At 28.8% G+C, this 24,737-nt stretch overlaps 1 protein-coding gene across 7 annotated transcripts in view; it reads left to right on the top strand.

The window, feature by feature from the left end:
- LOC117180759 (slowpoke-binding protein) overlaps positions 1-24,020 on the top strand; it is a 24,466-nt gene extending 446 nt beyond the window's left edge. The window contains exons 2-10 of one of the 7 annotated variants that reach the window (XM_033373251.1): positions 787-816; positions 6,148-6,542; positions 16,155-16,324; positions 17,701-17,966; positions 20,049-20,343; positions 22,799-22,890; positions 22,963-23,082; positions 23,195-23,268; positions 23,593-24,020. In XM_033373251.1, coding sequence (XP_033229142.1) covers positions 6,202-6,542; positions 16,155-16,324; positions 17,701-17,966; positions 20,049-20,343; positions 22,799-22,890; positions 22,963-23,082; positions 23,195-23,268; positions 23,593-23,707 — 1,473 coding nt within the window. In that variant the 5' untranslated portion in view covers positions 787-816; positions 6,148-6,201 and the 3' untranslated portion in view covers positions 23,708-24,020. Of the gene's footprint in view, positions 1-786; positions 817-6,147; positions 6,543-9,222; positions 9,383-15,851; positions 16,014-16,154; positions 16,325-17,700; positions 17,967-20,048; positions 20,344-22,798; positions 22,891-22,962; positions 23,083-23,194; positions 23,269-23,448; positions 23,506-23,592 lie in introns of those variants that run through there. The other 6 variants (XM_033373253.1, XM_033373254.1, XM_033373255.1 and 3 more) reach the window with 6 other exon arrangements.
- Positions 24,021-24,737: the final 717 nt, after the last annotated feature.

Below are 24,737 nucleotides of genomic sequence, written 5' to 3'. Positions count from 1 at the left end.
ATCTAGTATTTATTGCGCGGAAATTTTGTATTTTGCATTTTAGATTACAACGATTAAATTTTAAAAATCATGATGCACAATTTGAAAATTAAGAGTTTTTAACGACTCAATTCGAAAATCCTAATTTTAGAATACTTTAATTTTTAAACATAGTTTGGAATTGTTTAATTTTTAACGGTGAGAATGACAGTGAAGTCACTCAATGCTAAATGATAATGATACTTATTCAAATATATTAATGATCCTGAAAACTTGTATGGTTTCAATTTAAAATTATAGTTTTGAACGTAGGATTCTAAAACAGTTTAATGTTTAAGGTATTCGCACTAAAGTTTTTTTGCTTTTAAGGCCTAAATTCGAAAATATTTGTTTTGAAATTTCTTATTTTTTGATTGTTTGAAAATTTTTAATTTTATAGTGTTGTTTGGAATTAACTTTAACTGAAAATGTAACTTTTCTATTTTTGCTTTTAAAATCGATGTTTTCATTTTAAAAATGATCTTTTCTTGTTGAAAACTCATCTTATTGGTAAGAAATTCATCCTTTTTGGTTAAGAATTTAACTATTTTGTTCAAAATGCTTATTTTATATGGAGGATTCAACTATTGTTTTGAAAATTCAACTAGTTGGTTGAACCTTGAACTGCTTTGTAAAAAGTTCATTTTTTTACATTATCATCAGAAAAGGAATTAGATTTGTGTACAATTTGACCCTCCACGTTTTGAGGCCCCCTGAATCCGAAAAACAGGTTTTTACGAATGTGTCTGCTTATTTGTCTGTCTGTAGATTTTTAGTTTGTTAGCACGATTACTAAAGGTAAGTTCGTTAGCCAGTCCTTTTGGGTATCAAAAAGTGGGCGCATTTTGAATATTTGTTAGATCACTTTTTTGAAGATTAAAAATTCTCCGTACGGTTATTTGCAGCACTCAAAAAGACATACAATTTCTCCTTATGACTTTTGTTGGTAAAAAAAATTACCAGACTTATAGCACTTAAAAAATTAAAAAAAAAAAACAAAAAACGAAAGTGCACATTTTTACCCGAATAACGCACGATATGAAAAAAGTCAAGGGAAGGGAAATGTTGCTTTCTGAATGCCCTACAAGATTATCATAACAACTTTTTGAATTTTCTTGAAAAATCAAAAATTTAAATTTAGAGATCATAAAAAAATAATGGAAAATCAAATTACATTTTGCGGTCAAACTATGCAAAATACGGGGAAAAATGGTTAGACAAAACTTGTGCAATGAAAAAAGATCAACAAATTTGTCATTTATCACTTTGATTAACCCCTTCGTTGGCAGAGAGAGTTCGACAAAAAGTGCCCAAAATGGCAGGAAAATTTTTTATCCTGAAAATTTGTATCCTGGGGTTTTCGGGTTCGCTAAATCCGAATATGAAGTCAAAATTAAGAAATCCAAAATGGCGGATCCAATATGGCGAACGAAAATACAAAAACGGCTCAATTTGGATAAATCTTGGTACTTACGGGCTTGTGCGGTCGCTGAACTCGAAAGTAAAGACAAAATTTAAAAATTTTAAACGATGGACGAAAATATCCGCCATTTTGAATTTTTGAATTTTGCCTTCAAATTCGGATTCAGCGATCCCAAAACCCCGTAAGTGCCGAGATTGATCCAAATCGAGCAGTTTTTTGTGTGTTCATCAACCATATTAGATCCACCATTTTAAAAAAATTTAGTACAAAAATTTAAAAATTAGTACAAAATAAGGCGCAAATAAGAAAGTAGTCATGAAAAATAACATTTTTAGATTATTTTACAATATCTAAATAAGCAGTCCAGGACCGGGATACAGAAATAAATATAATATACATTTGATAAAATAGTGTTAAACTTAATGTATAAAAGTTCACACTTTGGACAAAATGGAACATGCCAGATCACGAAATCGAGTACGAAACACGAGATACGTAATGGGAATGTTTTCGTTAGTGCTAAAGGAGCTTTAACAATAGATAATTCACAACCACCAAATTACAGTTATCGATGCGTTGACCTTTAATTTTAAATAATGTGTGTACAAAGGTGGGGGAAATACAAAGACTGAGCGCGTAGCGCGAGGGAAATATATTATAGAGGGCTAAATAAATATATTATTGATAAATATATTATTTTCGTAGGAAATTAATCTTCTTGGTGGAAAATTCATCTTTTTGGTTAAAAATTCAGCTATTTGATTCAAAGTTAATCCGTTTGGGTTAAATATTCATATTTATGGCATAGAAATCATTTTTCTTGTTTGCAAATTAACTTTTTGGTTAGAGAACTCTTTTTTGGACGAAGACTGATATCTTTGTTGGATATTTGTCATTTCGGATTAAAGAATTATCAAATCATTTTTTTTAGTTTAGAAAAATCTACCCAATCACTTTGAATATCACTTGGGACCCCATGCTTGTGGTACATATTTATAAATATACTTATGATCTTTAAAACTTTTATAATTTCAATTTAAAAATATAGTTTTAAAGCGCATTTCTAAAATACTTTAATTATTAAGGCCTTGAAATTAAAGTATTTTCCTTGGACAGCCTAAATCAGGAAATATTTGGTTTGAAATTTCTTAATTTTTGGTAGTTTCCAGTATTTTGAGTTTTACAATACTGTTGTTTCAAATTTAAATATATAAAATGCCAGAACAATTTCACTACTAGGTCTTACAAAATCTCATATTGAAAGCCTTGATATTCAGTTTACATTTTTTGAAAACTTAGATTTAAGTAGTCTACCTTGTTTTGCTTTAATAATATTCAGTTTTAATAAATTTAATAAATGGCCCTAGAATGAATTAAAACAAAAAAAATGAAGACAGTAATTTCTTAAATTGAAACCTTAAAAATGAGAATGTTTATACAATTTAAAAGATCTAATTATTTAATTTTAAATTATCGTGTTTAACTCGTTCTCGTAAGAATTTACAAATGCGAACACTTTCAAAATCCAATTATCATAATGTAATTACAGTCAAACTCAGATATAAACCCCCCCGATTATATCCCGTCCGAGAATTGACACCGCGCCGCAGGTAGGAGTAAAAGGAGCTGCATGGGGTGTGTTGGGTGGACACTCAGGCGTGAATAAACAAAAGCATTTTCATCCGAAGCGGCTTTCTCTGTCGAATTTGTTCCCTACCACCGCTAGTCCCAAAACCCATACAGTCTCCGAGTTTTACTATAGTTCGAAGCATACCAACTTGAAAAAATTAAATTTAGTTTTAAAGAGTTTCACCGTGAAATTTCAGAGTATTACCTCTATTCCCTTGCGTTTCCTCTTTGTTTTTAAATTCCCTTTTCTCCCTATTCTCGGAAACCTTTCAGAATATGCTACCGCATGTAGTGAAAGTTTAATTTTTTAACTTACATTTAGACTTTTAAAATGATTAAGCTTCTCAAAAATATAATTACAGTAAAACTCTGAGGCTGGGCCGGCTTTGGGGCTGACCCTGCCGGGGAATTACCCAGATATAGGGCCGTTTCGTAGAAAAAGCTTTTGTTTGTTCACGTATGAGCGACCGCCGCTAACCCCGCGCAGCTCCTTTTACTCCTACTTGTGGTGCGGCGTCAATTCTCGGAAGAACTCTATCAGCGGACCCGATATCTAGGGTTCACTGTTATTAATTTTTCTAATTAAAATAAATTTTTTTCTTGAACTAATCAAATGCATCTGTAGAACATTGAAGCATTCGAATAAATTATTGAAAAATACATAAAGTGCAAAATCATGAACAATATATCGTAACACAAATATAGCTGTATAAGTGCAACAAGTTTCAAGTATTAAAAAATACATACTCAATTAAGAAAATATAATCTTGAAAGAAATATCTAGATGAAACCTTTTTTAACAAGTAAAACTGAAACAGTTAAAAGTAATGTGTAAAGTTAAAAAATGTTCTAACTTCAATAATTTAAAGTCAATCTTTGAAAATTGAGCCACTTGAATTTTAGATCTAAATAGGAGTGGTGAGCAGCCTCAAATTGATTTTTTAAAGCTTACCAATTATAATTTTACAAATGTTAATTAGACCGATTTCAATCTTAACCATTTATGATCTAAATAAACCTTTCAGACTGAAATAGTTGTATGCTGAATCTATATAAATTTAAAAAAATTTTAATATAAAACATTTTAGGCGCTCAAATTTGAAATATTGTTTATTTAGGTTGGAAATCATTTAAAAGAGTAGCTTCAAATTTAAATTTAAAGTATTAATTATAGCAAGGGCGAAATGACAAATCTTGGAAAGAAATATTTAATAGTTTATTTAACAAATTTTATTTTTTGTTGGACTTTTTTATATCACCTTAAATGCATTTCTTACGGTCTAGTTATCCAATTTTTAAAAATAAATTTTTTACTTGAAAAAATAATAACAAAACTCTGGAAACTATTAAAAAATATAACATTTATTATTAAAAGAGTTTTTCTTTTTTTTTTTGGTATAAAAATAAATGTTTCATCCATCCCATCTTTTACCCTTGTTTCGTGAAAAATTTACCTATTTACCCTTTTTTGACCTCCTTTCGGGCCATGATCCCTAAAATACCTTCAATTATTCAAATATAGAAGTTTTAGAATTTTTACAAATTCAAAATTTTAAGAGACTTTCAATTAAAAACTTCCTAAATCTAAATGCATCTCATATTAAAATTTGAAACTATCAACTTAGAAACTTTATTCTAATAGGAAGTCATTAACATTATTTAAATCAATTTTGAGAGTAATTATATATTTCGAAGATTTAAATTTCCAAATCTTTATATTAAACATTATTACAATTAGGAAATTTTTGTTATTTATGAACTGAAATTTTCATTAGGAATTACTGTTAAATTTTTTTAAATTTAATTCATACAAATTTTGAAACAATCTAATTCGAATGCAGACACATGTGATAGCATGTGATAGCTGCGAAATTCTTTAAAATATCAAGAATCTAAAGAACAAATTTGAACAACAAATTGGAATTTGATCCTTAGATTCGTGATTTTTTTAATTTTCAAGAATTTCGTTGTAAAAAATTGAATGTCTGCCGTTAAAGAGAATTAAAATTTTTATTTATGTATTCTAAATTTATTGTATTAAATTTTAATTTCTGTTAGGAAACAAATATAATTTAAAAGCATACCTACCGAAATAATCTCATTTTTCGGTACTATTTGAGATTTTAATTTTAATTTTAAAAAATCTTAAATTCAAGAAAATGTGATCCTAATGCATAAATAATAATTTAATTCATACTGGAATAGCTAAATTGATCGAAAATTCGATGGCGCCTACCCCAAATTAAAAACTATATATATATTCGTATAAAAATAAAACATAAATGCTGCAGAAGTTTAAAATTCAAAAGTATTGAAACTGAAAATTATCAGAATTTGGATCGTAATTCGTGTCTTAAATAAAAAATGAAGAGAAATAAAATAAAAAATCAAGAACATTGTTTAAAAAATTTTTTATTTCAAACACAAAAGCCTTTCACCTAAAAAATTGAAAACCCTATACATTTCAAGCACTATTTTCTAAAATTCTAATTTGAATATAGTAACACAAGAATATAATTAAATAAAAGGGCAGTTGAGAAAAATGGATTAAGTATTAAAACAATTAAATTTTTAAGATATATGACAATTCACAATGATGTTTAATTATGTAGGAAGTATGACTATGATATTTAAAAATCTTCAAGGATCTAAAATTCTTAGAAAAGAGTTTATGACCCGGAAAAATTTGTCAGTGATTCGAAAACTAAAATAAAATGTTCACTAAAAAGTTTATAAGGAATTCATACATTTTCAGTTGAATGAAAACTGATTCATTGCTAGCGGTATTTGAAATCATGTCGTTGTGAAGTCTTACGAAGACACCTGAAGTCATATAAAGTCAATTAATAAGAAAACCAAAACAATATCTTAAGCCCCTTTCTATTATAATACAAAACAAATAATACAAACAAAATTTAATAATTGCTAAAAAAATTTCAACACCAAAATTCGATTTGAATTTTAATTCCCGGCTTTTACTAAATTCAAATTGTTCTGAAAACTAGTTTATGAAAATTTCGTTCCAAACATTTATTTTCTGTATTCTATAAGCGTGTTTCAAAACTTCTTGATTCTAGATCCAATTTATTGGGACCAAAACATTCAATACACTCTCAGTAAATCACTAGAAGATGTTCAACCTTTACCAGAATTTCAGTAAGAATAAGGATGATTGTGAATATCGCAAAGAAATTGAGGTCACAGGTCATGACAGATTTTGCCAAGAGAGACCAGGACTTCGTAGAAAAAGAAGAAATGCAGGTCGTAGGACGCATAGCGCCATCGAGTTTGATTCGGAAGCAATAGTAACAGAGAGGGGTGTTCTCCGAAGAGGTCGAAGTGTCAGCATTGAAGAAGATGAGAGCGAGGAAGAAAAAAGCTACCCACTCACCACCAAAATCGACAGTCTTGCCAAAATTCTCTTCAACCGAGTTTCCGCTGCCAGAGGCTGTCGAGAACAAAACGAAGTTAGGTAATCACAAAATCCACTCTAAATTCCTAAACTGCATATTCCCTTTTTATCGTATCTGATATCCTAGGTCAGTTAAGACAACGGAAATAAATTAAGGACGGTATCAAAATTGAGAAGTATTAAAAAATTTATGAAAATAGATACTTTTAATCTATCCTTTCATAAGTGTGTTGAGTTCAAACTTCACACTTCTTGCCACCCTTTCCCGCTTTTTTCAAGAATTCCTCTTTACCACATGTTTTCAAGAAATTTTCTCCCCTTCCCCCTTTTTTCGCTTTTTCGAAATTCAAACTGAATTCGTAGAAAACAATAAGAAAATCCAACTATTTTTGGTTGAAAGTTAATTTTTTTAAATTGATAACTCTACTAGTATCTTTATGTTTCACAATTTATCTCTTTTGGTTAACAATTTTATTACTTTGTTGAAAATTCAAATTTTTGTGTGTGGAAAGTTCTTTCTTTTCGATTGAAATTACCTAATTTGATCGAAAAATCATTTTTTGCTGTTGAAGTTAGTTCTTTTCAATTAAAAAAGTTTACTATTGTATTTTTGGTTAAGAAATTGTCTCTTTTGGTTAAAAATTTAATTATTTGTTGAAAATGAAACTATTTTGTTTACGAGGCATCTTTTTTTAATCAAAAACTCTACTGTTTGGTTGGATATTTGTCTTTTTGTATAGCATATTCGTCATTTTGGAATGAAAATTCAACGCTCGGTAGAAAACTAATTATTTTTGGTTGAGAATTAATTCTTCTTAATTGATAAGTCTACTATTATATTTTTGTTCAGGATTAATCTCTTTTGTCTGCGAATATAATTATTTTGTTGAAAATTGAACTATTTATTAAAGATTCATTTTGGTTGTTTTTGCAAATAACTTATTTTAACTGAAAACTGAACCCATCCACAAATTTGTCTTTATTGGTAAAACGCTCATCTTTTTGGTTGAAAATTCTTTTTTTTTTGGGTTGACCGTTTAACTATTTTGCAAAAAAAGTAAACTATTTGGTTGAAAGTTTACTTTTTTGTTGGATATTCATCTTTGTTGTTAAAAATTGTACTATTTGGTTAAAAATACTTCTTTTTTACTTGAAAATTCATATCTTGCGGAACAAATTTTTTTTTTTTAATTTCCACTGTTCGATTAAAAAGAACCTTTTTTGTTGAAAATTCATATTTTTAGTATCAATATTCAATTTTTTACATTCTCATCGTTTAGATGGAATGTCTTAGATTTTTTGCAGAAAAATTGTCTTTGTGGATTGAAAATTCATCAATTTGGTTGCATTTATTTTCTTCTTGGCTGAAAAATCTTTGTTGGTTGAAAATTCGACTCTTCTGTCGAGTTTGAAAACTCAATTGCTTCATTAAAAATAAAACTTTTTTGTGAAAAATTCGTCTTGCCGGCGTGAAAACTCAACTGATCGGTTGCAGATGGAATTATTTGGTTATTAATTTTTTTTTTTGCTATAAAATTAAACCATTTTATTGAAAATTAGTTTTCTTTTTGAAAATTAATTTTTTCGTTATTAAATGTGATTTCTTTCTTTAATCGACTTTTCAAATTGAAAACGCAAATAGTTTATTTAAAACTCGTCTTTTTTCGTCGAAAATTCATCTCTTGATAGACAACGCACCTTCTTGGTTAAAAATTCAACTATTTGGATACATTTTATTTCATTCTTGGCATAAAAAATCATTCTTTGTTGAAAATTCAACTCTTCTGTTGAAAAATCGTCTTTTTTATTGGAATTTCATCTTTTCGGGTTTAAAACTTAAATGTTTTATAAACAATTCGCTTCTTAGCTTATATTTGAAATCTTTGATTAAAAATTCGTCTTTTTGGGTTGAAAATTCATCTTTTTGACAAAAAATTCGTCAAATAATTCTAAAACATTCGTCTTTTTAGCAAGAAAACTCAACTTTTTTGTTTAAAATTGATTATTATTTTTTTTTGAAAACTTCATTAATTTTATTCAAAAGAATTTATTCATCTATTACTCCACTATTTTTTGAAAAATTACCCTATTTCCTCTTTCTTTTTTTTTGTACATAGTGGATAAAGCACGGATATTTTAAATTTATTTTATATAGGGAGCTTCCACAAAGGATGTCACATTATCGAAAAATTTATAAAATAAATGAAAAATATCATTATCTCTCGGTCATTATTATAAACTAAATAAATTTGTCACCTGGAGACCCAGGAACCTAGATTTAGGATACATGTCAATATAAATCTGGAAAGTAGCATTAGGAAAATGGACCCATTGTGAGAATTCTAGCAAATAGAGAGAAGTGAAATTTTGCACTATTTGCTCAAAAGAAACGAGCTTTAGAGATAATGTGAGTTCGGTACACGTATCTGGACTCTTGAATGTCGGTCGTCATTGTTCTTCTGAGTGCCGTATTGTCTTCTTTCCTCCTTGTCTGGCTCGAGTGGCTGCTGTGTTAACCCCGACTTTTTTTATAATCAGTATACACAACTTCACTATTGATTGCTCGAAAGCTAAAGTTCACTGAATTAAAAATTAAATTCAAATACGGTCGATATCGAGATGACACATTTACCTTTTCCAATGTTCAACGAATTGTTTTCTTTCTCACCAATTCCACAATTCTGTTTGCAAACAAATCATGAATATTATTCGATTGCTGAGGTTCAGAATTACTCAGTTTTTGATCTAATCTCTTATATTTCGATTTGAGTGTCTCTTCTGAAATTAGTTGCCTTTTCTTGAAGGTATTTTGTAAAAATGGTGTACGATCGTCATATAAATATTACTCCAAATTTGAACACTCGTAGGTCTGCTGATCCGCAAAAAATTAGTAACCGAAGGTATCATCCAGTGAATAAATAAATTGTATAATTGTTATTTTTTATATGATTATCAGTGCAGTGGGTCTCAAAAACTGAAAATGATCAGATTCTTTGGTAACAGCACTAAAAAGTTTCTTTGTGGCATTAGGAAAAAATAAAAACTTCAAAATACTTCTCACCAGCAAGCTAGTCGATTGATAATTTTAATTTTTTTTCAATGTTTTTCTGTGTGTAAAAGAACATTGTTTTCCATTTTTTTGGGTAACGTTTATGGAAGTGAATAACTTTAGATGAAATAAAAGTAAAAACATTTTTTTTCCATCGAAATATAATATTTCAAAAACTGAAGAGAAATACAATTTTGTTCATTTATACCTAGGATTGCAAAAACATTCTTTTTGTGCTCTTTTTAACCCGAGTTAAAATGCTTCGACTTAAGTTTCACATGAATTGCCCCCAATCAAGACATGCTGAAGTCGAAAAGTTGGACTTGAGCATGTGTCAGTTTTGAGACGGAGCCAGGCTTCAATGCATGTCTTGGAGACAAGTTTCTATGTCTTGAAGACATAAATTTATCTCTTGAGCCAAACGAGCGGTTTATAACTTGGATTGTATACCTCTCCTAACAAAAAGGGTCATTCTGACCGTTTTTTCAATCAACTTATTTATGGATTTTTATTTGTATTATACTTGTTTGACGATGATGTCGAAAATGTTGTTTGTTTTTACGTATTTCTAACGGCTTTGGAGATCCTTCTAGAAAGTTATAATTTTCATTTTTTTGAAGAAAATGTTAAAGGATTAGACTCGTTCAGATCCACAGTTTCTGAATTTTTAAATGAAAAATAACTAATTTAATAATTGCAAATTTTTCATTCAACAATTTTAATCTCATTTATGTACCGAAAAATGTTCGTATTAAGATAGGCTTTCTTGAGACAAGTAAATGTAATCTTAGCCAAGACAAGGCTCGTCTTGAGACGAATAAGCACCGTTTTACCTGTCGTGACCATAGAAGTAAGACGAAGGCCTATGTCTCGGCTCAGTTTTGAGACGCAGCCAGATATCGATGTCTTGGAGATGAACTCAAGGCATAACCAAGTCGAACTAAGTCGGAGCTTTTTTACTCGGGAATAAACTAAAGAAACACGTACATATTTGTAAGTTTCAAACCAATTTTTTTCTTTTAATTGAAGGGGCGGATGCAAAAACCACCTTAGCGCTCGAACACATGGAGAATTATTGTCCGCTGAGCAAATTTGGAAAATTGTTTAAATTTGAGTGTTCACCATCAATGCTTGTAGACTATTTTATTGCGCATCTTTTTTGTACGACAAACAAATTCAATGTTTTTTTTCGTTTTTCGTTGTGTGAGGAAGTTTCGAATTTTGACAACTTCCAGTGAGCAAAATCTTCCTTAGGGATCAAAGAAGTTTTTCCAAAAAGTTTTAGATCTTTTGTCATCAGGGGAAAAAAGTGAGAGTGATGTGAAAATTATGTACGGCTTGATAACCTCGACTTGGATCGTACGTCAATGTACGTCAACCCGTCCCAGTGGGCACAAAATTTGGCGACATCTTAACGACATCGTTGCGCCATCGTTGCGACAACTTTACGACATCCTATTTCCATGTCGTTAAGGTGTCTTTACGATATCGTAAATAAGTCGTATGATTTGACGATGTCTTTACGATATCGCAAAGACACCGAAACGACATGGACATAGATTGTCCTAAAGTTGTCGTAAATATGTCGTAACGATGTCGTAAAGACGTCGACAAATTTTGTGCCCACTGGGGTGGCGCTAAGTTCTCGCGTATCGAATCGAGGTTAGCACGCCGTACATAATTTCCACATCGTTCTCACTTTTTCCCTCTAATGACTAAAGATCGAAAACTTTTTGGAAAAACTCCTTTAATCTCTAAGGAAGACTTTTCTCACTGAAAGTTGTCAAAATTTGAAACTTCCTCATACAACTTTCTCGTTTATATACATGCATCCCAGATTTCGAAGAAAATATTTTTGTAAATTCACTAAACATCTCTGAAATGTTTTTATAATAAGATAAACACTCTAACAGTCGTAGAATATGTTTAAGAATGTTACATAAAATTCTCATGAAAAAATATCAATTCCCGACAAAAATCTAGCGAGTTGAATGCAAAAAAGTATTGATTCTTTTTTCGTTGAAAATGGTTGTTTTCCTTAAATAACTAAAAAACGAAAAAAACTTTGAATTTGTTTCTCGTACAAAAAAGAGGCACAATAAAATAGTCTACTATCCTGTGTAAACGAATTTTTACGGATTTTGTGTAAAAATGGCTCATGATTCAGGATCCGTAAAAAATATAAATAAATTTTATTTCAAACTTGAAAATATATACGTGTTTCATTATTTAATTTAAAAAATCGATTTCTTATTTTGTCTGCGTCTACGGTTACTTAGTTCCATATACTGCGCCCCAAAAAATTGGAAACAAAAAATGTTTACCCTACACGAAAAATTTGTTAATGCCAGAATGAAACTTTTAAGTGACATTACCAATTAATCTAATCATTTTGAGTTTTCGGCTGACCCTAATGATTAGGGTGTTGATTATGTGGACGATTAAAAATTGTTGATTTTGCGCGTTTTGTCCCGATTGGATTTTTTATTTTCAAATAGGGGAGAGTCCATTAATGACGTAAGGCTGCTTTTAGGAAGAGGGTGCAGGAAATCTTACGAATCTTTACTTAGGGAGGGAGCTGAGGGCAAAAGTTGTGGGATGGCATGCTGAAACAGTTTTAAAAAATTTGAAAATTCAAGAAAAATTTCATGTTTTTTAGAAAATATTGGTTAAAAAACTTATTTTTAGTATAATATAAATGGCCATAACTTCCTTATTCTTTTATGAAGTTTTTTAATATTATAATTTGACAATAAAATTCGATTTTTAAAATATTACAAAGTACTAAAAATCATGCAATATTTATTTTTAGATATCCTTTGGTCAGTTTCGAGGTATTAGTGGTGAAAATAAGCTCTCCAAATTTCATATATTTATCTGCAATCATTTTCAAGTTATCATGTACCAAAATAAGTTTTTTATTTTGAAAATTTGGTAAATCAGTTTAAATCATGTTATAATCTTTTTAAATCTTTTGAAATCCTTGAAATCGCTTGAATTAGTCGAAATCCCATATAAAACCCTTAAAACATTTTCCAATCTTTGCAGATCTTTTAAAATCCCATGAAATCCTTTGAAATTTTATGAAATCTCTTCCAATCTTCGAAATCCTATTAAAATCACTCGGCACGCTTCAACATTATTAGTTAAAATACTTCGGTATCTCTTTAAATCCTTCGAAATTCCGTGACTTCTTTTGAAATCTCTTAAAATCTAACAAAATCCCTTTACAAATTGTGATTCTCTCTGAAATTGAAATGAGAAGTTTCTTCAAATTCTTGAAATATTTTAAAATCATTTGAAATCTACGAAATCTCTCGTAATGCTTTTGAATCGTTTGGAATACGCTAAAACTTTTGTAATCCCTTGAAATAATTTTAAACCCCTGAAACGCTGTGGAAATATCGTTCAATTCCGTAAAAGTTTTGCATAAAATTTTTAAAATCATCCTTACGTAATTAATGGACGTTTCATAGTCACTTAAAAATAATATATTTACAATCTCCGGAAATAGTTAAATCCATTTATGTTTATATAATTTTATAAATTTCTCTGGTTATACGAATATTGTTAACAATTTTTGATAGAGAATCCAAACTTTTAAATTCTATACTTCTATACTTGAAACTTAAGAAGTTTAAAATTAAAAACTTGTAAATATTACATTTTTAAGCTAAAAGTCATTCTACAATTATATTTCAAATTTTTTTGGTATAAAAGTATAATAATTTGAAATTTAATTTTTCAACATCCATTAAAAATATTTGTTATATAATAAAATGTCTGAGTTTAATAAGGAAAATTCGTTGTTATTTTTCTCCATCATTTTTTTTCCAAATATTTTTGAGTCTCGTCCGATCGACACATTATGTAAATACATTTTTTATCAATGATGGGAAGTAACTAGTTACTTTTTTTGGTGACGAAGGTACTTTTGTAAATTGTTAACGAATTGGTAATTTATTTGCATTATTTCAGTAACAATATTTATATATTGAAAAGAAAAAAATATGAATACGTGAATATCTGAAAAAATTAGTCAAAATAGGCGCCGCGCGCCTGCAAAGCAAGATTTTTTAGCCTATCAAGACGATAATTAATTCGTTCAAACCTCCCCTCCTCTACGCTCCTTAAATTCCCCCACTTCCTCTCTCACTTTGCCCTTATCCTTCCTCTTCCCGGACTTCTTTATCCTCTTATTTCCCCTCTCCTAAGTTCTCCAGTCACTCACATTCCCTCCGTTAGTCACTCTCATTTCTAATAATTTACCATACTTCTCCTCACTCACTCAATTCGCTTACTTCCCCTCCCCAATATTACCTCGCTTCCCCTACTCTCATTTTCATAATTTCCCCTACCCCTCATTTCCCTTACTTCTCCTCACATTTACCCTATTTCGCCTACTTTCTTCCTCACTTCCCATGCTTTCCCTCCGCTCATATCCCCTCATTTGCCCTTTTTCAGCTGATTCGCCTCCCCTCACTGCCCATACTTTCCCATATTTTACCTCCTTTAGTTTCGCATCACTTACCTGCGTTCCCTTTACTTACTTCCCATCACTTCTCATCCCCTCATTTCTCCTCAATACCCCTAATTTACCCTCACTACTACTTCCCCTACGAGCCTTTCTCTAATCTCCACTCACTTCCCCTACTTTCCCTCCGCTTATTCTCATACTTCTCCACTCACTTCCTCTCTCCTAATTTCCCCTCACTGGCTCTACCACCTCTTCCTCCACTTTCTGTAATTTCCCTCCTCTCATTTTCCTAATTTCTTCTACTTCACCTACTTCTCTCTCCCTTTCCTCTTAATTCCCATACTTCCCCTCTACTCATTTCACCTTACTTCTATAACTTCACCACCCATAATTTCCCATCACGTGCCCTCCTTGGAAATAAATACGACAGACGGGTTGACGGACAGACACGTACCCGACTGAAACGACAAACGTTTCTACCCGGGGCTACGAAAACCTCAAAAGTGACTAAAATGCAACTAAACAGTAATTTGAGAAAGAAAAGTGAGTCTTGAATACAGATAGAAATAAGCGTTAAATATTTTCCTTAGTATAGACGGTATAGACTGAATCCATTTAAAATCGGGCATTTTCTAAACTTGGAGTCGCAGAATTTCTCGGGGACGAAATGGGTTCTTTTTTAGAGGAAATTAGAAGAAACCATATTTTTCCGATTAGTATAAAAAAATGCATACGAAGTTATGTGTATTTGAATGTTGTGCTTTGGTTTTCAAAATGAAGACTTCTTGTGAGTTTTTTGCGGCTTAAACAACTTTTGTGGTGAAAGATTTGTTGTCAAAAATCTAATTTTCTTCTATTAGGAGACACTGTAAAACAAAATAAAGAAGAATAAAAACGATAGGGTTTTCCAGACATTTTTTTTAAATCAGAACATGAAAAAAATATTTTCTGGAAACCCCACCTTCTTATTTTTCCCAATATTAAAGAAAAAATCAGGCTAATAGAAGAAAGGAAGCCTATCAGCTTTATGTAGGCTAGACCATTTTTAAGTCAGGGGGAATTTTTTTCCTAAAAATATAATTTTTTCGTAAACGATGCAAGATCTTGCAGAAGAGGAAGATTAAATTTTCATCGAATCTTTTTAGATGTGCAAATTTTTATCTTAACATTTTTTCGTATCTGCCGTTTTTTAAAAGAAAAATTAGAAAATTAGATTTTATGAAAAAAATCTCTTGGCCACAAAAGCAGTTTAACCCGCATACAACTCATAAGATGTCTTCCTTATAAATGTACAAATTCATCATCAAAAGTCGCATTTCAAACGAAGACAAACAACGCTATCAAAATTTAAAAAAAGACGATAAATCTCTCAACTAGGTCAAACTTTATATTGGTTTAAATAATAAATGTATAGTTTTTTTGAAATAAAAATCACAAAATTCAAATACGCTTAACTTTTTAGAACTTTTTTGTTTTGTTTCGCAAATCGGGAAAATACGTATCACCTAATTTCCTGTGCAAAACTACACATTTCATCCCTGATGGATTCTGTGGCGTCAAATGGAGAACCTGTCTGATTTGAAATGGATTCAGTCTATACGTTTATCATTGATATGTATATTTCGAAAATGCAAAAGTGATTAAAATGGTAACGATAGGTACTTTTTTCGTGATGTAACTTTACCAATAATTAGTTCCATTTTAAAAGTAATTTACCCATCACTGATTTTTTTAACAATGAAAGTATTTAAAAAATTATCATCTTACCTAAAAAGAGATTTTTAACAAAAATGAAAATTGAATTTGTAATGAATGATTCTCATTTCGAATGAAACATCTACAGTAGGAGGTCATTGTGGCTTATTAAAAAGTCTCACAGAGGCTCTAAAAATTCTTGCTCCGTGAACTTAATCTGTTTTCGCGTGTCAAGAACCGAAGCACGTGATTATACACCACCGAGAGAAGAGGAAACTCAATTCCGAGCAATTAGTGATAATGATGAGAGGTACTTGTCTCAACCCATTTAAAAAAATTGAACTTTGATAACTGATGAATTTCTAAATAAATTTAATTTAAGTCTTTTTAAGATTTTTTTCTCTTTAATAATTTTAGTTTATAGTTTTTTTACATGTTAATTTTTAATTAGAAATGGAAAACATCAATACACTGCCCTGGGAAATGGACCTTCCGGTTGTGACGACGTTGGAGAATACGTGGAAATGGAAAAGCGATCGAGAGATCGTGCCCTATCGATTTGTACCACTTACATTCATGGAACGTCTCGTTACAGTTTACTTAAGCAGCTTAACAATATCGGTATATAAAATCAATTTTATTCAGGTCTATGTCTATAAATACGGAGATTAAATGAGAATAGTTCTGAATTATTGAAATCGAGACCCAGGAACAATGAGACAAGTTCACCCATTTTTTAAATAGATCAGGGTGTCTACTCAACTGAAAATTTCCCTCAGGGAAATATCAAGGAGTTTGAAAATTTCAATGTTTTGTTGAAATTCGTCTTTTTGGTTAAAAAATTCACTTGTTCGGCAGAAATTTCATTTTCTTTTTTTTTCTTATAAATTCAACTGTTTGGTTGAAAATAATTTGTTTTGGTCAATGATTCAACTATTTTCTTGAAAATTTAACTATTTGGTTGAAAATTAACTTTTTTGTTGTAGGCTCATATTTTCGTGTTAAAAACTCATATTTGCGTTTTTGGAAATTAAAGTATTTTAGGTCAGGATTTAATTATTTTGTTGAAAGTTCATCTTTTTAGTTAAAAAATTAATCTCCTTCGGTAGAAATTGAATATGTTTTGGTTAAAGTACAACTGTTTGGATTGAAAATAAATCTGTTTGGTTAAGGATTGAACTATTTGGTTGCAAATTCAACTATTTAGTTCAGAATTTATTTGTTTGGTTGAAAATTAACTTTCTTGTTGAAAACTCATATTCTCATTTTCCGAAAATTAATGCTATTAGGTTGAGGATACAACTATTTTGTTGAAAATTCATATTTTCGAGTTAGAGATTCAACTGTTTAATTTTAAGTTAATTTATTTTGCTTGAATTTTTACTACTGTGTTTAAATTTCAACTATTTGATTAAAAATAAATTTTTTGTTGAAAATTCGTTTTTTGGGGTTAAAAATTCAACTCTTTCTTGAAAATTAGTCTTTTTAACTTGAAACGTCATCTATTTAGTTTTTAATTTAACTGTTCGTCTGAAAATGAACTTTTTTTTAGCATTCATATATTTTTGTTTTTGGAGAATTAATCTGATGAGGTAAAAAATTCATATATTTGGTTGAAAATTCATCTGTTTGTTTAAAACTTAATTTTGGTTGTTGAAAATTCATATTTTCGTTTTTCGAAAATTGATCTGTTTTGTTTGAGGATTCTACTATTTTGTTTAGGGTTAGAATTGTTTTCAAAAATGCAATACATAATAATTGAATAATTTTTTATTTTATAATACAAGTTTTTCCGGGAAAAAACCGTGAAATGTCAGGCGATTTTCCCCAGAATTTGAGTAGACACCCCTGTCGATTTCAAATTTAAATTTAAATTCAAACAATATAACATTATTTTAATCGAGACGAAGTTTTTAGATTAGTTATTAAAGGCATTTTTATATTAAACATTACTGTATTAAAACAATTTGTATGTAAGCGATTTTTAATTTTTACAGGCTCTCGAGTTGATAAACATTGGTTCATGGTGAGAGACATTTCTTTAAAAACAGATCGACTTCTGACTCTAACGCCTCTAAACCAAAAGTGTTCCCTGGAAATCAGCCCTTCGACGAAGGACGTTCTCAATCACCTTTTTCTTGCTCTACAACATCCTTACATTTGTCCAGTTCTCGATCTCGAGTTCATTGAATATGAGGGCATGAATTATGCAATTCTAGTCCAGCCAATCAATCATGGAAGTTTAAAGGATTTGATTTACGGGGTATTTATTTAAAAACAAAGTTTTTTCTCTATTTAAAATTGTTTCAAATCTAAAGTCCTTTTGGAGAAGGTGGGTCGCTGGATCGAAAATCTGGGAAACCGGGAACTTTTTGAGACCGGGGAAAACCGGGAAATGACAGTGACTTTATTTTTTGACCGGGAATATTACAGGATATTTACTAAATCCTGAACAAAATTCTTGACCATTCCAGGTGTTTTGCAGGTATAATTTTTCGTCGAAAATTCGTATTTTGTCTTAAAATTTCAACAGTTTGGTATTAAAGTTAAACTATTTGAATGAAAATGAACTTTTTGATTGAAAATTTAACTCTTTTGATGAAAGCTCCTCTAGGTGGTTTAAAATTCAGATATTTAGGTAGAACTTGAATTTTTGTTTGTTAAAAATGCAACTGTTTGGTGAAAAATTAATCTCTTTTGGTTAATGATTCAACTGCTTTGTTAAACATTTATATATTTATGGTTGAAAGTTCATCTTTTTAGCTTGAAAATTAGAATATTTGGTTGCAAAATAACTTATTGGTTGAACAATAACTTTACTGTAGAACATTCGTATTTTTGGCCTGAAAATTCAACAATTTAGTTTATTTTTTTCCTTTACTGAAAATATTTCTTAGTTGAAAATTCAACACTTTTATTGAAGATTCGTCTTTTTGGTTTAAAAATTCATCTCTTTTTACATTTTAAAGCCTTTTAAATAATTTTTGTATTTTGAAAAATAAAAAAGAGTACATTTAAAAATATAAAAAAATTGATGTCATAATAAATATTTAACAATTATTTATGTAGAAAAAAATCAAGTAAGTTTAGGAGATATTTAAAATTTTTGAGAAGATTTAAAAATAATTTAAACTTGAAAATATTTTAAAAATTTTAATTTAAAAATATTTTGAACAAAAAATATAGAAGATTTTTAAGCATTTCCCAACGTTTGAAAAGAATAAAAAAATTCATTAGGATTCCTAGGAAAATTGAGAATAATTTCTTGTTTTGAAAAATTAATTTCACGAGAATGTTTCAAAAGATTTCAAATGATTTCCAAAATTTTATTTTGAAAGATTTAAAATAAATTTTGTAAAAAAAACTGTAATAATTTAAAATTTGGAAAGTTTCCAATAAATTTCCAAACTAAATGTACATCTTTGAATATTATGAAATAAAATTTTTAAGCATTTTAAGGATTTTGAAAGCCTTAGATTAAAACTTAATAAAAAACTTTTAGTGTTTTAAAAATCTTTCAAACAAAATGTTTCTTTTTAAAGGTATCGAAATAGAATTTTAAGCCTTTTATGGATTTTGAAACAATTTATGATAATAAAAAATGTACTTAAGATTCCTGGCAGAATTTGGAATTATTTGTGATTAAAAAAAATAATAATTTAAGGCAAATATTTAAAAATATTTCAATAAAAAATCAAGTTTTTATGTATAAACAACAATTAAACAATTATTAATTTGTTACTACTTAAAATAAGAAATAATGTATCTTCTGACATAAAAAGTGCTCAGTTAAAAAAAACTTTGCAATCGTTCAATTTTTAATGTTTCTAACTTAAGATTGCTTAAATTGATATTAAATTTTTTAAATTTTTTCATTCATTCTGCAATTTAGAGCATAGAAAATTATCGTGTGGATGTATATAGATATATTAAATCTCTCAACTGTATCATTTGTAATAATTTGAAATTTTACAGTGTAAATGCACTCAATTTAAAATTGTCCAATTGAAAATGGTTAAAAGTTTCCATTTTATATATGTAAATTATTGATCGTTTGAATTACAAATTTTTTAACCTTTAATTTTAGAAGTTTAGTTTTTATATCTTCAAATGAGAAAATGTGTAGATTCAAGAATTGAAATCTTTTAATTGCAACGACCATGAACAATTTCTGTGAACCGGGAAAAAACTGGGAATTTTTTCCTCGATTATAACAGCCACCATACAGAGGTTTTATATTTAATTCTAAAATCTAGATCATTCCAATTAAAACCATCCCAAATCTAGACTCCTGGTTTGGAAAGATTCGAATTTGAAGCAGATTTAATAAATCCTCTTTCTGCAGATTGAAAGAAACTGTTGGAACGAAGATTGGGGTCAAAAATATGCAGCCCGAGGCAGAGGCCTCACTTTGCCCCAAATACAAATAATGGGTCGACAAATCTTGGAGGCTCTTGTTTTCCTGAAAGAACGTGGATTTCCTACTGTCACCCATTTACATTCTGGAAATGTCGTGGTACAAAATGGAGTTGCACGTCTCGCTGGATTAGAAAATACTCTTCTGAGTTTTACAAGTCGAACGCATCCCATAATTACTTCTCGATTAGTTAATCATAGTTCAATGGATACCATTTGCTTCGGTAAACATTTTATGTTCGATATTTGGAAGTACATTTTTTGAAAATGTAAACTTTAAAAAGTCAATTTGTGTAATATAATTGCACAAAAGGAGTTAAAATGAAAGAAATGGCAACATGAAAGGGGGGCGGGTTATAAGTGGAAAGAAAGTTATTAACTTAGTTAAAATTAATAAATTCAATCCCATAAGAAAATCCAACTATATTTTTAGGTGAAAGTTCATTTTTTTATTGAAAAGGCTACTATTACATTTTTAGTTCGTAATTCATTTCGTTAGTGAATATTCATCTCTTTAATTGGAAATTTAACTATTTTGATGAAAATTCGTTTCATGTTTAGTTGAAAAGAAATTTTTTAAACTGGCAATTAAACTACTCTATTTTTGATTAAAAATCCATCTTTTTTGGTTGAAAAGTCGATCATTTTATTTAAATCTGAACAATTTTGTAAAAAAAAATTTATTGAGGATTCATAATTATAGTTGAAAATTCAACTATTTCCTTTCAAATCAACTTTTTTGTTAAAAATTCATCTGTTTTCAAAATCTTTCGTCTTTTTGGTTGAAAAGTAACTTTTCCCATCCCTTTTGGGATGAAAATACAACATTTTGGGAACTATTTTTTTCTTTAGTGATTATTTATTTTTTTCTTTACTCAAAAATCTTTCTTTGTTGAGAATTCATTTTTATGTAGAAAATTCTACATTGCAAATTGTTGAAAATTCGTTTTTTGTTAAAAATTCAATTTTTTGCTAAAAACTAAATCATTTTTTTTAACTCGTGTTTTTTTTGGTCGAACTCTTACTAGCAAATTCGTTTTTCTTTTCTTTAAAATTCAAGAATTTGATTGTAAAATAACTTTTTTGTTAAAATTCCATATTTTCGGTTTGAAAATTCAACTGGTTTGTAGAAAACTAGTATTCTTGAGATTAAAAAGTCATTCGTGGTTGAAAATTCCACTATTTGTTTTAAAATTCATGTATTTTCGTGAAAGTTCCTCTTCTTGGTAAAAAAAGATCTCCTGAATTGAAACTTCATTCTTATGGTTAAAAATTAATCTTTTTTAGTTGAAAATCCATTTCTTTGTAAAAAATTCATTTTTATATTTTAATTAAAAATTAATTTCTTTGGTTGAAAATTTAAATCATTTGTTAAAAATTAGTTTTTTTTTAAATTTATTTATTTTTATTTAAAAAACCACTTCTTTGTTTACTCAAAATTGTTTTCTTCTTGTAGGTGAAATTTAATTGACTTTTTAGAGCTCATCTTTTTAGATTGAAAATTCAATTATTTTTAGTAGGAAACTCATATTTTTGTGTGAAAAATTAAACTTTTAGTAGAAAATTAGTTTTTTAAATTTTAAACTCAACAGCTTTGTTGAAAATTAACTTTTTTGTTGAAAATCTATATTTTAGGTTTGAAAATTCAACTTTTTTTTTACAAAACTAATATTTTTGGGATGAAAGTTCAACATTTTGCATGACTTTTTTTAAATTTTTGACTTAAAAGTCTTTCGTGGTTGAAAATTAAACTATTTGGTTCAAAATTTATGCATTTTCGTGAAATTTCCTCTTCTTGATAGCAAAATATCTCTTTAGTTGCAGCTCCATCCTTATGGTTAAAAATTAATCTTTTTTAGTGAAAAAATAATTTTTCTTGTAGAAAAGTCAACATCAAAGAGGTTTTTCTCTGTCGACATTTCAATTAAAAATTCATTTCATCAGTTGAAGATTTAATTAATTTCTTGAAAATAGTTTTTTTAAATATAAATTTTAAAAAATTAAGTAATTGATGTTTTTTAAAACTCAGCTTTTTTGGGTTGAAAATTAATTATTTTAGTATAGAACTCTTATTTTTGGTGAACAATTTAATCTTTTAGTAAAAACTTCTTTTTTTACATTTTAAATTCAGCAATTTTTTTGGAAATTAACTTTTCTGTTAAAATTTTAACTGATTTGTTGAAAATCAACTATCTTGTTAAAAATCAATGTTTTCGGTTGGAAAATACAATTATCTTGCAGAAAAATCGTCTTTTTGGTTAAAAAATAAACTATTTGGCTAAAAATTCTTCTATTATGTTGATAATGCAATACCTTTCAGTTGTCATGTACAGTGGATTTTCTATGTTTTTCAGCATAAAATTTTCTTATGTAAAATCTACTAATCTCCTCTCCCCGTTGTGTATGACTGTTGTCACTAAAAAGTCTTTAAAATAAATTTAGGAATAAAATGTTGGTCGGACTAACATTTTAAATCTCCTAAGTGTAAGGTTGTTTTTATACTTAAATGGAAAAATTATAGCGGTCAGGAAATTTTGAAATTGAGATTTTGTAGCAATCCTGAACTTCAAACGCTATTTAAATTTAGTTGGTCTTTTCAATCATAATTAAATGTTTTGCAATTAAAAAGGAGAAAAGGAACAAACCTCGTTTTTCATTTTTTTTTTTTTGCTATTTTAGGTCACATGCTGTTTGAGATGTGTACAGGATACGAATTGTGTTCCTTCAGACCTTCAGCAGTTCATGTTACTGATCTACAAAAATATCCTCAAGTATGAAATCTCAACAAAAAAAAATTTCAAATTTGTTCAAGAGCTGATACAATATTTGTATTTTCTTTTTAGGTGAATGCATTTCTGAAATATTTGTTTGAGGGACCTCGATTTCCAAGTGTGGAGGAGCTCATAATCCACGATCTTTTCAGAAATATTGATCTCCGTGAAATGCGAAGTGCTCCAGTCACGGTAAGGAACAATATTTTTTTAAATACATTTTTAGGATTTTTAGTTAGATTAGGAAGTTAAATTATTTTGGAAAAATCCAAAGTATCTAAAAAATGGACTTATTACTTTTTAGATATTTCGTCCATCTCTGACACCATCCATTGTAAATCTACTCGACAGTATTAAGCGTTCAAATTCCAGCACACGGTAAATTTTCCCAAAAAATAATTATTTTTATCGGAATTTTGCATTCAATCAATGAAGATTGAATTTTTTCAACACATTCGAAAATTGTATAAATTATTACTTATCTAAAATTCGAATGAGTTAAACCTCTTTCGTTTATCGTTTTATGAAATTATGTATCAATTTATTTTGCATGCTTAGGAGACATAGGCATAGGTCTCGCTCAACAAGCGACGTTTTTGTAACTCGCAGATATTGGTAATAATTTGTAGAGAAATATAATAAATTAATAATGAACAGTTGGCAAAAAATCATTTTTCTATTTTTATTTCTCTTCTTTTTCAGAATTTCTTCCTTGGACAGCGACGACATGATATCCCTGAAAAGTCCAGAGGCGGAATACAGCGAAGACTCGCTTCTTGCTCAAATTTACAACGAGCTTTCAAACACGTCTATCTAATATGGGAACAATTTTCTTCAGATTTTGCTTCTTTACATTCATACCTCTCATTACTAAGTGCCAACATTTGTTAAATAGCCTAACTCGAAATCATACTGATATATACTATATTTGCTAACAAGTGCTACAAACGAAAACTAAAACCTGCGATTCTAAATCATTTTAACTCGGAAAGATTATTTAAAGAGCTATAAAGCTTCTGAAGAATCTTTTATCTTTTTAGATTATTAAAAAATATAAAGCATATTCACAACTTTATAAGGTGCCCTGGTGAGATTATTGTCAGCGAATCAATAAATCTACTACAAATCTATTTTTATTTTTAAATACACCGAAAACCCTTTATTTGAGAAAAGATAGTTTTAGTTGAGGTCGAATTTTACATTTTTCAGATTGGGTCGAGCAATGCTCAGTGTTAGGGTATCTTACGCCATTTTTTTCGTAAATTTATTTAGTAGTTGAATTTTTAACCAAAAAAGATTAATTCTCAACTAAAACAGTAAATTTTTCATTTTAAATAAAAAACTGTTGAATTTAAGCCAAAAAAGACCAATTTTCAAGAAAATATTTTAGTACTCGGCCAGCAAAGATTTTTCATTCAATAAAGTAAAAAATGTCATTTTGAGTGTTGATTTTTTGAGTAAAAATGATGAGTTTTCTTTAAAACAGTTGCATTTTCAACCAAAAAGATCAATTTTCAACTAAGAATGTTAAAATCCAAAAAGACGAACTTTCAAAAAATTACATCAATTTTTAACTTAATACTTGCACCTTCAAACTAAAAAGACCAATTTTTAACAAACGAAAAAAGAAATATTTAAATTATCATGTAAAAAAATTACTTTTCAATTTTAATAAACGAAATTTCTACAAAACAGGTGGATTTTCTACCAAATAGTTGAATTTTCAAAACAAAGACTGATTTTCTATATAAAGCAATTCAATTTTCAACTAAAAAGAGTAAGGCTTCAGCAAAAAGGTTAATGTTAATCGAAATAGTTGAATTTAAAGTTATAAACATTATTTTCTT

This window comes from Belonocnema kinseyi, chromosome 9 (assembly GCF_010883055.1).
Source record: "Belonocnema kinseyi isolate 2016_QV_RU_SX_M_011 chromosome 9, B_treatae_v1, whole genome shotgun sequence".
NCBI lineage: Eukaryota > Metazoa > Arthropoda > Insecta > Hymenoptera > Cynipidae > Belonocnema > Belonocnema kinseyi.
This window is presented reverse-complemented; position numbering and strand designations above follow the sequence as displayed.